The sequence below is a fragment of the Penicillium robsamsonii genome (assembly GCF_028829455.1).
Source record: "Penicillium robsamsonii strain IBT 29466 chromosome Unknown utg000001l_segment0_segment0, whole genome shotgun sequence".
NCBI classification, from domain to species: domain Eukaryota; kingdom Fungi; phylum Ascomycota; class Eurotiomycetes; order Eurotiales; family Aspergillaceae; genus Penicillium; species Penicillium robsamsonii.
The window spans coordinates 8,271,316-8,285,647 of NW_026643219.1; the positions used below are offsets into that span (position 1 = coordinate 8,271,316).

General features: G+C 46.6%; 6 protein-coding genes across 6 annotated transcripts; 4 read left to right on the forward strand and 2 right to left on the reverse strand.

Annotated features, from left to right (window-relative positions):
* Positions 1-377: 377 nt before the first annotated feature.
* Positions 378-2,416, forward strand: N7447_003217 (uncharacterized protein; the record flags this gene model as incomplete). The annotated part of the gene is made up of 6 exons (XM_057227492.1): positions 378-553; positions 610-912; positions 986-1,357; positions 1,420-1,476; positions 1,558-2,117; positions 2,211-2,416. 6 exons carry the CDS (start codon positions 378-380, stop codon positions 2,414-2,416), a joined length of 1,674 nt encoding a protein of 557 aa, XP_057091508.1.
* A 1,318-nt stretch (positions 2,417-3,734) lies between these two features.
* Positions 3,735-4,757, forward strand: N7447_003218 (alpha/beta hydrolase; the record flags this gene model as incomplete). Its single annotated transcript, XM_057227493.1, has 2 exons — positions 3,735-4,233; positions 4,285-4,757. 2 exons carry the CDS (start codon positions 3,735-3,737, stop codon positions 4,755-4,757), a joined length of 972 nt encoding a protein of 323 aa, XP_057091509.1.
* A 361-nt stretch (positions 4,758-5,118) lies between these two features.
* On the reverse strand, positions 5,119-5,442 carry N7447_003219 (uncharacterized protein; the record flags this gene model as incomplete). Its single annotated transcript, XM_057227494.1, has 1 exon — positions 5,119-5,442. One exon carries the CDS (start codon positions 5,440-5,442, stop codon positions 5,119-5,121), a length of 324 nt encoding a protein of 107 aa, XP_057091510.1.
* Positions 5,443-6,615: 1,173 nt separating this feature from the next.
* On the forward strand, positions 6,616-7,494 carry N7447_003220 (uncharacterized protein; the record flags this gene model as incomplete). The annotated part of the gene is made up of 1 exon (XM_057227495.1): positions 6,616-7,494. One exon carries the CDS (start codon positions 6,616-6,618, stop codon positions 7,492-7,494), a length of 879 nt encoding a protein of 292 aa, XP_057091511.1.
* A 1,707-nt stretch (positions 7,495-9,201) lies between these two features.
* Positions 9,202-9,671, reverse strand: N7447_003221 (uncharacterized protein; the record flags this gene model as incomplete). The annotated part of the gene is made up of 2 exons (XM_057227496.1): positions 9,202-9,514; positions 9,568-9,671. Coding segments are annotated over 2 exons (417 nt in total), but the record flags the coding sequence as incomplete, so codon positions are not given.
* Positions 9,672-12,721: 3,050 nt separating this feature from the next.
* Positions 12,722-13,369, forward strand: N7447_003222 (uncharacterized protein; the record flags this gene model as incomplete). The annotated part of the gene is made up of 1 exon (XM_057227497.1): positions 12,722-13,369. The coding sequence occupies one exon, from the start codon at positions 12,722-12,724 to the stop codon at positions 13,367-13,369; it is 648 nt and encodes a 215-aa protein (XP_057091513.1).
* Positions 13,370-14,332: the final 963 nt, after the last annotated feature.

The following is a 14,332-nucleotide window of genomic DNA, read 5'->3' on the forward strand; positions in this document are numbered from 1 at the left end:
GTAGCTCGCAGTTTCAGTGGCTGGCAAAGTCTCCACGCGGAATAGAGTCATAGCGTACTGGTGCCCGAAGCCGTCGGGATGGAGATTCTGGACCCCGATTTGACGGTTATTCTTTCCCCTCCTTACCCTTCCCCGTAATGCGTGAGATTGTTCTGGAAGCATGGTGTTGTGGGGTAGGAGTGCAGAGCGCCATTGGGCCTCCGGGGCACACCAGTGTACTATACTCCGCAATGGAAGAGACTTATTTATCTGTTGTTAATTTAATCTTAAACCCAGGCTAATCACCTGTCCGCAATTCCGCAATTCTAAAAGGTATGCATTTGTCATGGACTGCAGACAGCCGTAAGGCATCTGGCCCAGAAACCTGCGGGCAGACAATGGATCTTGATGGCCTTCCGAATCACGACACTAAGAGACGCAGGAGCGCTCTCGCATGTAACACATGTCGGGGAAGACGGACAAAATGCGATGGCAAGCGCCCCAGATGCTATTTTTGCATTGAACGTGATAAAGACTGCTTCTACCCGGAGACGCAAGACCTGTCCGCTTCGTCGTGAGTGACATTCCCATTGAAAGAAAGAAACGTGCCGATTTTTAACATTATCCTAGCCTGAAGGTGGAGCTTTCGAGGCTATGGGAACAACTAGACCATATCACCGCCGTAGTCCAAGGCCAAACCCCACAGGGCTCTCCCTCCCATAATGAGCGAGAGGACCATCTTACTCTTACAGCCCCTGTCTCGTCTTTAGGCTTTCCGTTTATGGTAATACAGAGTGAAGAATTCATGAATTTGCTTGGCCTCAAGCAATCCCTGCCTGTGCTCTTTGAGCATGTAGAACGCGGCAGAAAAGCAATGCCTGCTCAATCACATGGCGCGAACATCGTGACGGTCGATCCTGAGGAGGCATTAATGTATGTCAAGTTATGAATGTGTTTCTCAGCCCTTTAGACGCGGCCATTCTGACATCATGTTCACCTTCTATAGTCTTCTAAATGCGTTCCGGGAACAGATCCATACCTGGTATCCCATCCTGCATGCAGACTATACCGAGGAGTTCATCCAGGCAATAACATCGTGTTTCCCCACGTCAGTAACATCATGCGTTGCTCTCCTCGTCTTGGCCATTGGTTGTGTCGTGGAATGCAGATCTGTCGTTGATGCCCTGCGGATCCGCCCGGAAGCAATATACATCGAAGAAGCTATGAAGATGCTTCCGTGTGCATTTGCACACAGTGACCCACGAAGCGCGCAGTGTCTGTTATTGTTCTCCATATACCACTTATGCTATGGGCAGCCATTTCAGGCTTATGATTTTGTCGCAATGGCGTCGTATAAACTGCAGAATTATATCATAAAGTAAGCAGAGGCGTCTTTGGACTAACTCGGCTCGGATACAAATGCTGACAATAGACCCACAGTGAATTTGATGCCGACAATGATGCCATCCAAATGTCGATTCTCCCAAATTACTTCTGGTCAGCGTTGCTGATCGAAAGGTTCCGCTCCTCGTCCGCTCTCGTGCCAACAGAACAAAACGGAAACTGACGGCTTTATAGCGAGATTACAGTCCAGCTTGGCCTCGTTAACAGCGGGATCCACGAGATGGCTTCATTTGCCCCTGTCTCAATATCCTCGGGTGCCTGGACATGGAATTTAAGTCAATCTTCCCAGTCATCTACACCCAGCGATAGCGATAGCGAGCTATACTCCCAAAGCAGCGATCTGTCATATTTCGTCGCGGAGATTGCGATGCGAAAAATGCTCCAACGCTGCACGTGGTCAACGAGTACATCAGTACAAGGTAGCCATATTTATGCGCCTATCGTCGCGGCCGAGCTCGAGCGACAGGTAGATGAGTGGCTACAATTACTCCCACCGCAGCTATCTTTCCGTTCCTCCAATGCCATCGGGTCTCACCCGCGGCGGGATCCGAACTCGGCCCAGGTGGAGTTTCTTCGTACCCAGTACTACGCATTTAAGGCATCGATCTATTGGCCAGCGGTCCACGAAGCCCTTAGTACGGGAGTGGCCGACAGCGACCTCCTCTGCCACTGTGCGAAATTCTTTACAAGTTTCGCCGAGTTTGTTCCCAGTGCTGCTGCTGCAGTAGCCGTCTGTAAGCCAAATTTGTGGACCTTGTGTACAAGGTGAGCCGTGCTGTTGCCCTTATTTTACCGTCGCATCCACTGTATTACAATCTGCTGACTAGTTCCGGCCTGTAGTGTGTTTACCATTTCGATGGGGGCGCTGGCAGGGATGACGGAACCATGTCTGGTTGGAATTGTTCCCCGAGAGGCCATCATCGGTCTGAAACTAGCAATTAAAGTCTTCCACGGGGCCGCGGAGGTCAGCCCCTCGCTGTCAGAAATGGGTGCGATAATGAAGGAAAGAGTACAGCTGTATGATTGTAGTTAGACGAAGCAATTAACATATTTGCCACAACTCGGCCACAAGCTCGTAAATAAAATCATCTTCAACCACAATGGGGAAGCCAGTTGAGCAAAATGCAAAATTCCAAGTTCCTCGCAGCGTTCTTTATCTTACGTGGCTGGAAGAGTTGGAAAAATGCCTTCAAATAGACCTTGACGCAGGTCTATACATTGACGAGGGTCGAGTGGATGGCTTTGCAGATATTCAACAGGTGATGCCACGCCTGTCCGACAAGTCACACCCTATATCGCTAAATCGCAAGCGGAAGCCACGCGTCAATCAATTTAAACCCTTCTTCTTCAACCACCCACTATTCCACCGATTCGCTCTTAACGCTACGAGCTAGTTCTTTAAACAAAAAGAGTGCATTCAACGAAAATACTAAGTACAGAGAGAGAAAGAAAAAGAAAAAGAGGAAGGCATTGGTGGAGTGAAAGGTTTTGTGGGTCCCGCTCCATCAATGCAAACACCGCAAACACTCAATCAAATGTCCGAAGAAACACTACGAAGCGGTAACGAGCGGCAGAATGATTTCGGCCAAAATACTCAGGAATGGATCGTCACAAACAGTGGCGTATAGAAGTGTTTCCCTTCGGTCTAATGGTTTTTAGGTAATATATAACCTTACTATAGAGTTTAGAGGGTTCTTATAGCTTGGTGATGAAGATATATGTATTTATAATTTAGAGCGATGTATTTTTTGATACTACACTATTGCTACTTTTTATTTTACTTGGACTTGATATATATCATTCAAAATCCTGTAAATATGGAATCAATCAAATACATTGTTATTGGGATATAAGGTTGTAGCTTACCGGATTCAGTATGTGTTTCAGACTGCGTCACTGGCTTACCGAATACGTTAGTTAAACACACCTTCGCATTTCATCTTCCACGGATGCATACCCTCTACCAAAAACGGTTAGATGGGTGTACTCGGACAAGAGGCGGTGTGGGTCGAAGGTCGGAAGGGATACTTTTTTGCTCTGTTCCTCTACAAATTCGAGCTCTCTTTGTCTCTTACAAACCTCTCCTTCTCAGGGTCTTTGGGCTTCTAGTATTGGCGTTACTATGGTCAACCTTCGTACCGTGACCTCTCTCACGTATTTGACGCAAGTCGCCTTGGTAGGCAATGCGCAAACTCATAATTCCCAGCTGAGGGACATTGTTCCTAAGCGTGAGGTTCTCTACGTTGGCGGACGATACACGAACATTACAGCAAGTCTCGATTCCCACTAGTTTCTACGCGTATCTAAGACTGGAAAAATAGGACAATGCAACAAACTCTACATCAGTGGCTATGATAGGGCAAATTTACGTCGAGAAGCTTTCTCCGAGGCCAAGCCCGGCCAACCCACCACTTCCCATTGTCTTCATCGCAGGCGCCGCTCAGACTGGGACCAATTTCCTTGATACCCCAGATGGACGGCCAGGATGGGCATCTTATTTTATCTCCAAAGGGCATACAGTCTACCTCTCGGACCAGCCTGCACGCGGCCGCTCCTTTGGGTTTTCCGGACAGGGAAGTATCGGCTACATTGGCTCCCCCAATGCTGTCTCTGATATTTTCACCGACGTAGCAAACAACGACAACCAATGGCCGCAGGCGAGGCTTCACACACAATGGCCTGGCACCGGTCGCATTGGCGACTCAACTTTCGACGCTTTCTACAGGAGCCAGATGCAGTTCCAGACCGACCGTTTCATAAGCGAAGAACAAAATGCGCAGGCATATTCAGCTCTAGTCGACCTCGTAGGCAAATGTTATATCATTAGTCACTCGCAGGCGGGTGCATACGGTATCTTCAGCCAAACCCCATGACTCGCTACAGTGGTTAACGATTGAGTAGGCTGGAGGGTCGGAGACATGCGTGCAGACCTAGTCAAGGGGATTATCCAGCTCGAGCCATCTGGTCCACCATTCACGCTCCGCCCACCAATTGGGAATGACCCCGCTTTCGCTTTCGGTCTCACTGACCTCGAAATCGGATACAAACCGTCTGCAGGCAAGAATGCCGAAAATATTGAGACAACAATAGAGCCAGCAATCGACGCCGATCACGACGAGTGCATCATGCAGAAGTCCCCAGCGAAGCAGTTGACGAACCTTGGCAAAATCCCAGAACTGATTGTTACTGGCGAAGCATCGTTCCATGCGCCATACGATTACTGCACCGTCAAGTATCTGGAGCAAGTTGGCGTAGACGTTGAGTACGCGGATCTAGGCAAGGAGGGCATTCATGGAAACGGACACATGTTCTTCATGGAGAAAAACAACCTTGAGATCGCAGACCGGGTGTACCAGTGGCTGAAAAAGCACTAATGCACGCATAATAGAGAATTGATTCTCTTGACTGCATTCATTATTCCATGGTCCCTGTACTTTTCATCTAGGTTATTGACCGCCAGGAAATAAGTTAGTGGATGGAAAAGGTAGACACTATTGTCAGCCCGCCAACGACAATTTTGTCCCTGAGTGATATTTGACCCGCAGCTGTTACCTGAAAGTTTGAAGAGGGGCTACGGGGGTACAGTGCAGTATGGCAGCTGTACAGCGCACAGCTCGCCAGTACACAACTTAGGACTTGTGGAGATGATCAACATGAGAATGATGCTGAATTAAATCTATAGAGCTCTTTAAAAGGCCTAGTGGATGGAATTGAGCTCTCTGAACAAACCCACACCTACCTTTTCACAAACCGCGCCAGGTGCGACGCTACTGTCCCCACATCCCCCAATTCCGCCATGGCCCCAACATACCTGTCAGGCCGCACGACCGCCATAGCTCTCCTCCCCGGAGCAACACCCAGGCGAGTGTATGCATCTTCACCTTCTGTCGGACACCAGCCCGAGCCGTCGAACAATCGCATCTCTGAGTACACCTTCACAGTTCTCGGGAGATCTTCCCAGCGGAAATTTCGGCGGACGCAGAAGCCAGGATAGAGGACAACCTGTTCGATAAGTGAAGGCGGAAAAGTGGGAAACAGTGACACTCCGATTGTATTCATGGTGCTGGATGAAATACCAAAAGGGGGCTTAAGGCTTAGACTGGGTGGAGAATAAGTTGGGCGCATGGAGGGATTTTGTCAGGACCGATATTGAGTTCCATGAGTGTCCGGGGATTCACGCGCGCATCTTCAATCCTGACCATATTCCGGAGTTTGTCAAGAGCTTTAAGGCGGCGATGAAGAGGGGAATTTGACCTATCTTTTGTTTCGATCTTTTTTTTTGGTAAGGTAGGCACTAGCATTTGTTTGGGGGCGAAATATTCTCCATATGCGGGACCTCTACGGAGTAGTAGGATCTGGAATAAGGGCATGGCATGTTCCACTGAGTTGAAGAAAACGAACGGTTTAGATGACGAGATATGATCTAGTTTGATATATGTCTGTTATTTTTCTATTCAGGACCTATATTTTAGTGTTTCGTTTCTCTTTCTCAATTTCCAAACTTTCAGGGCAAAATGGCTGCGATATTCAAGGTGGACCATTGCGCCACAAACGGGCGCCAAAGACGGGTTCAATGAAGAACAGAAAGTGACAATGTCAAGTACTTGAAGAGAGAGAGGCTTGACCCAAAAGTTGGGGAGTCGGCAGCGTCAACTTTCGCGTAGACTGTCAGTAACCTTCCCGAGGAATTTTTGTCCCAGAAAGATTTTTGAGAAGCCTTAGAGGTGATCAGGAATCTAGACAAGATCCCCCCCACCCTCCCCATTTAGCTTAGCTTGGCATAGACACGAAATACGAGCCTGGCGCCAATTAGCGTGTTCAGGATATTAATTACCCCCTATCTCTCCAACTCACGCCTATTTCCTAATACCCAAGCACCACCAAGTCTGCGAGGATTGTTCCCACAAAAAGATATCCTCCCGGACAAGACCGTGCTCTGTCCACATATATACTTTCCGGTTAGTGCAAAAGAGTTGTCTCTTTATAGTTAGGGCCCTGTGCTGAAGGATCACTTGCCGTCGACCTAGTGCGCATTTTTGAGGCTGATGCAGACTAGCAAAGATAATGGATAGCCAGCTTATTTCGACGCCTTGGCAGCTGAAGGGCCCTAGGGGATTTAAACCCCCCCCCCTGTATCGTGTGGAAAGGATGTATGTTCAACTGAAAATTATCGTTGAGTGTTCGTTGCCTGAAGGGCCCTGTTAAGTCCCGTGTCAGCATCACTACGCAGGAATGGCGTTCTCTTTTCCTTTACAACTTCTCTTATCGCTCTTGATTACTGTTACTCAGGCCCAACCCAATTGTCCCGATGATGAATTAGTTTACTCGCCCTTTCGACCCTGGTTCAACTTCGATTATGGGCCCGAACGGGGCGACTGCTGGAAAGCCGCCATCTGCTTATTCGACCAGGCCGACTCGGCCCGCAATCAGCAATTCTCAGCCACAGCACTCGTCATGGGCCTACTACCTATGGTCTTCCGAGACATTGCATGGCCCGAAAGAAGAGTCGTGCTTGTTTCATCGCCCCTCCCTGCCCTTGCGGAGGTGGTTGTTCGGGCACTCGGCCTGGAGCCCGTCGTGAGGGGGGGTGTGGCCGGGTGGTCAAATGAAGATAGCGAGCGCTGGGTAGATTGGCTGCGCAGGAGCTCGATTGCAGGGCCGGCGCTGCGGTCGAGATTTCGTGCCATGCTGGTGGTGTTTGCCAGTTTCTTTGCGCTGCTGGCCTCGTATGCGGGGTTAGCGTTGGTGGAGATCTATTCAAAGCGGTCTGCATTGGGCTGTGTATACCCTGTCATTGCGTTGACTTGGTGTCTTGTTGGTGTTATTCCCGCCGCGATCCATGTGGTCTACGAGAGCTTTCGGCGAAGAGGAGTCAAGGAGGGCTCGGAATCGGGCGATACTAGGCCATCGGCGGTGCAGGGGGCAGACCAGCAATGGCCTGTGCAACTTTCGTGGGGAATTTACTATATCATTGGAACTTTGGTGTATACTTCCATCATGGCAGTTACACCGTTGGAGCTGTTTGTTTGGGTTGTGACCATGGCTGTTGTGTCGGGCGCTGGAAAGATGCTTGCGCTTTATATCTGCTTGATGTTGAGGAGTCCAGCATGACAGGACTGCGATTCGAACTGGGGTGGGCTGCGGCGTGGGAATCTCCTTAATGTCGATATGTGTACTTGAAATGTCCATAAAAGTTAGTGGATTTGCCAGATATATTTAATATATATCTATAAGAATACCCGCCGTCTTTACCTGCTTCTAATTGGAAATTATAACTATTGTCACGATCCGCGTGATCACATGCTTCCTTTGTTTCCTTTGTTTCCTTGTTTTTTGTTTGCTACTATTCCTGTTCGTGTAATAGCATACTTGCTAATTAGGAAAGAGTTTGTTTCCTTGCCGGGATAGCTCCTGCTATGAGATCTTCTGGAATCTACCACTTCCTCCTTCTCTATTCCGCCCCCCAATCTTTGCTTTTCTAGTTTGAATTCACTCTTTCCTCGTTGAATGAACTGGTACATAACAACTATGCCCTGATATTTAGTATATCTATTTCTATAGTTATTCTCCACTGTATCGACTTAAATTGACCCGGCTGAACGGAACGCTGATGGGGCTTCTGTAAAGGAAAAAGTGTAAGGGACTCGGAAGTCGGATAGATATCGCAGTGTAATGTACACCGTTCAGGAATGAAGAGGTACAAGAACACCTCCGGCTGGAATCCAGACTCGGCAAGAATTACTTTCTGTATGAATTGGAATAACATGCAAATGGCATTCAGAATTATATATGTCGGACATTTCTCTATCAAGAATACCATCTACCTTCCTCATTGTTCGTCTGGCCCGACCAACAGGAACTAGAATAACAACTAGTATGCTTTTATAGGTGCGGACAAAATCCCGTCTCGCATCAAAGTATTCGACCGTGTCTGCAGCTGGGGCTTCTTTGGTAGAGATGGTCCGGTTTTATCACTCCCGCCAGGACTAGAAAAACTTTGGTCCTATTACCCTGTAGATGCTCTCACAAAAGCGGTGCTGAAGGTTGATTTCGTGAGATTGAGAGGTTTACTAGTCAACAAATCTACACACTGATAAACGTTGATAAGATTTGACGACTTAAAACTTGATTTTATGATGATTTTTACTATGCAAACCAGCATGATTTATGCTTTACGACAGAGATATGCCTGCATGATAAAATTATGATAAGATGTGATATAAGATGTGATAAATTCAGTGATATGGAACTCTCTAACTAGCAATAAAACAGGATAAATGCGCGAATTTAAACAGATAAAATAACTAGTTAATACTGCACTTTTGTGTCGATTTCCTGGACCCGAAGTCCGAGGAGGATATTCAGGGTGTATCTGATCGGGTTATCTTGTATCCGACCGTGTACTTGGATTCGGTATGTGAAACTTAAATTTTCATGCCCAGTCTTTTCTTATTTGCTTGCAGACTGAGTAGATTGTTAGACGATTGTTAGACGATTGTTTGTCAAACGAAGGGCATAGATACCCTCCATAGGTTGAATACTAGAAGACTTTCTGACAGAAATCTGACTTTATCAATTCAGTAACTCGCAACTTAAATAGACAAGATAACTAATCAATTATGCACTTTTCTGTGGGTTCTCTGAACCCGATGTCCGACGGGGTACCCTGTATCCAATCGGTTGGTTTTGTTCTGTATATGACCGGGTATTTGGACTCGGTATTTGATACTTTCTTTCACATGAAGGTGAAAGTGTCAACCGTCTCCTTTGTAGCCACAATAACCGTAAACAAAAACAAGAGGCGAACTCCGAGTACGATCAATCTGGTTCCTTTATCGTAACGGGTACGCATCCCGTAGTCACAGATTCATTCCACCTCCCAATGTCAACTATGTACCTCTCATCTTGGTCGAGTTTCTTGATCTCATTGGGTTCTCTGAGCTGTGTAGACGCTCTCCAGGTTAAACTGCAAATCTTTGTATCACGTACGTCATCAACAAGATCAAGGTGTCCTTCAGATTCGTCCATAGAGCAGACATTCCGGATCCCACCGTTATGGCGAATAATCATGTCGTCAACATCGTCGGCCTTCAAGATATCGCTTCCATCATCCTCATTGTAAAATTTGCCCCTATTCATACCTCAGAAATCTTGATTTGGAATCAAGGAATGAAAAGGAAATACCTTTCAAGTTCCGCATTTTCGACGCGGACATCATACTTCAGGTCGTCTTGAATTTGGATCTTGAGGTATTTTTGAGGCAGTGGAGAGTCCATAATAGATTTTCGATCTCAAAAGAGTTCAGTGACTTTTTTTCCCCAAAATGATTGTAGAATCAGGGGTCACATCTGGAGGTGTGGGCATATAAGGCTTTTAATTTTCAAGTCTATGACGATTGCTATGATCTCAACCACGGGGAAGCGCGGGGGTGGAGAGGAGAATCCACTGGAGTGGCGTTTTTGTTTGGAATAGCATCACGGTTATACATGACCTATGACGAGTGTCTAAATGATGGATACAGTCAGTGGGAGGTAGAAGGGGTGACTGAGATAACGAGACACTGCCTTAATCTTCAATTCCGCCTTCTTAATTGGAATTATGCCCTACATTCTTTACATAAAGTACATAAACCCCCACCCTTTCAAGGACGTGGATCGTAGTCAGAAGTATTCCATAGCTTACTTTTTCACCCCACAAAAGAGGAATTGTCGTATGTATCCTTTTGAGTGGTATCAAGTATAATTATAATGTAGATGGTGATATATGTTAGATCAGGCCGGCGACATCAGATTAAGTATAGGGATAAAGTTCTATTTCCTTCCTATTCCCCCCATTCCCCCCCGCTTTTCTTTTTCCACCTTTTGGTCGAACAAACTAATGCCTGTCCACGTTTTCGATCTCCCAATCAAACCAACAACAAGAAAATAAGCCAAATTAATTCATGAAAGATAGTTCCATTCAGTCCACCCTCGTGGCACCTAGAAACGATAGAGATTCAAGAGTTGAAGGGTGCAAAAAAAAGGAAACTTCGCCAATATACGGGATCTTTTCCAAGGAGTTAATAAATCTGTAAGGACAAAATCTGTAAATTCTTTGGTTATCATTCAATAACTTACAAGGAAACTGTCAGCGGAAGAGAAAGCTACGGCAGGAAGGAAAAAGGAAGGGAATACGGTTATATTCAATATGGACCCTAGGAGGAGGAAAAGAGAAGAGAGAACCTATGGAAACTGTCTACTGGAAGTCCTAGGCTCGGAGTGGATCACGCGACGCACCACGTGACCTCACTCTCCACAGAAACCTACCAAGAAAACTGCATATCACCACCATGGTTATTCATTCTTTCGACCAAATTCACGTCCCCTTCTAGATATTGCCCCTTGGAGATGATCCCTCGGTTCAGCCCACAGGACGGGCACTCGAATTCCGCAACTCTGAACGAGTACTTTATGATCATGATCTGACAAAATAAATGCTACCGAGAACCTTCACATCGAGTCATGGAGATCGGACACCTACCTTGTGGACAGGTGGTAGGACAATTGTCGAGGTTAGAATAAATTTTAGGCCAACCGCCACAATGACATCCTAACTAATCCTAGTGGATTACTTGAATGACCCATGGGTGTCTTAACCACAATTCTGTTTTTAGTTGCTAAAGTTGGTAGACTGACAAGCCCCCGCAGCCCATATGCGGGGACGCAGTCTATGACATGTGGTAGAAACCCACCACTAGTTAAATCATTCAATTAAACTACTTACTATCTACTATTGAACTTATTCATATTAAATACCGTGAATTCCATCCCTAACAGCCTATAGGAAGTTCCCTATCCAGACATCTCTATCCGACCATAATAATCACATGCACCAAATCAGAGGTGATCACATCTAGTAGCCGAATACAGGCACAGACGCGAACCTCTATATTAGGGCATTTCCTTATATTGTATTGTTTATATATACCTACAGCTCGTAATGAGGGACATGCGAAGCCCGCTTATTTTTAACTATTTTATTTAATTTATGGTGGTTGATAGAAGTCTTCCAACTAGACCGGAAGGTTTGGTTCAAAATTCCCAATCGGGTTAGCGTTTGGTCGAAAATTCCTAATCGGGAAGTTTTGGCCCAAAATGCAGGAGAAGGCGTCTGCATTTTAGACCATCCCCTTCTTCTGCATTTTCGACCACCACCCATAAATTGATTTTTAACCACGACTAACTTATATTTTACTGTTGAATAAATTAGTAAATATTGAATATATTAGTAACTATCCCTTTATGACTGTAATTTCTGACCGCGGTCAGAAATTGAGGCCGGCAGGTCTCCTGGTACGTATAGTAGTATAGTATGGTCGAAAATGCAGCAGAAGGCTTTGGTCGGAAATGCAGTAGAAGACGTCTGCATTTTAGACCATACCCTTCTTCTGCATTTCGTACTATCCTCTTCTTCTGCATTTCGGACCATTCCCTTCTCCTGCATTACATTCAACTGTTATGGCGGTCTTCCTTCAGTTAGGTGCCGCATCAGGATCTAAGTAGGCATTGCAGGGTTATTACAAGGCCTAAAACGCATTAAGAAAATTCTTATTTAACATCTGGACCTTAGACTCCTTCATGTTCGCCTCTTCAACTTCAAGGATCTTACCATCTTTAACTTCGACGCGATATTTTCCATTCTTTTAGAAGAAAAGGGTAGATAGACAGTAGAGTTTATATGAAAACATAAGACAAATCGTATCCAACGTCACGTAAGTGACAAGAAGACTCTGATGATATGCAATGTACCTTAATGAGCGAACCAAAACGCTACATTACTGAGGTGGATATCTATCACAAGCCGTAAGTTCTATGATTATTATCACGATATCTTCAATCATGAGGTTATACGTGTATGTTGGTATATGCAGCACCAGCATACCGGAATACCGGAGGATTTATTAATCCTCCAGTATGCAGTAATATTTCTTATGTAATCAGGATAGTATAAATTGTCAGAATAGTGGATACAGAAAGACAGAGACTTGAATACCATTGATTGGACCCTTATAATACGGAATACCACCTGTGTGGACAGTTATGAGCCCGGATCGCACTGAATGAACCTGCTGTAGTCGAAACACAGCACGATTGAACCCCTGAAGCTGCCGAAAAGAGTAATTGTGGAGCTATTCCCAGCTACCCCTGAATTATATCTAGCAATGGAGACAGCATCGATTCTCTCCGCCACGAAGGGCGAAAAACTGAAGGATGAAACGCAATGGCGTACCTGGTTCACGAGAGTGAGGTCGTACGCGAGGCAGAAAGGTGTATAGGAGCTGTGTGACCCTGAAGCTGTGATGGCTGAGATCGCTGCTGTATCTACCGCGATAGAGAAGCCACTAATTCGGCCCGACCTCCTTACCGAACCGACAGTCCCCGAGTATCCCGAGGAGGGGGATGCAGAGGAAAAGAAAACCTGGAGAGATCGGATGGACCTTTTTAAAATCAAGTATGCCCGATGGCAAAGCGAGGCGAAAGGACTAGCCGATGTTAACGAGTATATCTTGATATACCTAGACCCGGTACACCATCTAGCTATTATACCGCTAGAGACGCCTTATGAGAGACTGGTCTATTTGAAATCCCGTTTCGCCCAGACGGTCACGTACCGAGAAGAGATCCGAATGAAATGGAGATATTTCTCTACCCAAAGACTAACGGGAGATATCGAGCAATGGATCCAGAAGTGGGACTCGATGAGAGAATTGACGATTAGTCTTAGAATCGATGATAGTAATCCGAATCGAGACTTTGTATACGCAGTAAAGGACGTACTGCCAATGTGGTGGCAAGCACAATACCAGGACATTGTCGCTGATGGGAAGCCGGTCGATACTCGAGTCCTTATCGAGTCCTTCCGTGCGATAAACAACGATATTGGTGTGAAGACAGTGTCGTCGATAAACGCCCCGAAAAGCGCATTCTCTACCTGGCAAGGTTATTAAGAAGCGAAGCCGGATACCCCGTACGAGAAACGGAGGTGTCCCTACGGCGATAGGCACCCACAGCATTCTGTGCGTACGTGCTGGACTGTGAATGAAGTAATCCGCCCGGAAGGGAAGCCTATAGACCAGAGAAAGGTGGACCGCGTAAATAAGTAACTGTTAAAGGATCTAGGATAGAAGAAGTGGGTGGATAAGACGATAGCAGGAGCTAAACCGAAAGCCGACCGGCCCGAGCCGAAGGTTAAATCGGCCAATGTCCTAACCAGCTTTGTTACGATGACGAAGCATGCCCTATCCGCTAGCGAGGTGTCGCTTCGAGATAGATGGATCCTCGATTCGGGATCGAGCGCGCACGTGTGCAATAACAAGGACCTATTCGTTAACCTTCGGCCCGACGCGATAGAATTGAAGACAGGAGATGGATCTACCCGAGTACTCGGTCGAGGCACGGTCCGCTTAATAGGAAAGCACCCCCAGAGGGGACGAATGGAGATCACGCTAAGCGACGCACTCTATTCGCCGACGTTTCACACTAACCTAGTGTCGTACGCGCAATTAAAGAAGAAGGGTGGCACGTGGTGCCAGGAGACGAACTGTATCCGAGACCCTAATAAGAACCCGGTCGTTAGCGTACGATTATGGGACCAATTTGATCTATGGATTTTTGACCAGCCCGACGAAGCGCTCCCCCCACAGTAAGCATTCGCAGCTACCCCGCAAAGAGCAGCATCGACACCGAGGAAGTCAGTCAAGACGCAGGAATCGAAGGCTTCGGTGGAGCTCTGGCATAGAAGGTTCGCGCATATCGATCGGAAGACGGTAGCAAAGCTTGCTATAATGGTCGACGGTGTTAATATCTAGGAAGAGAAGCTGATAACGCCGACAGCGACGTCGGGATCGAGATCGGTACCGATAGGAGAAGAAGCACCACTGTGCGCGACGTGTTATATCGGGAGGGCACCG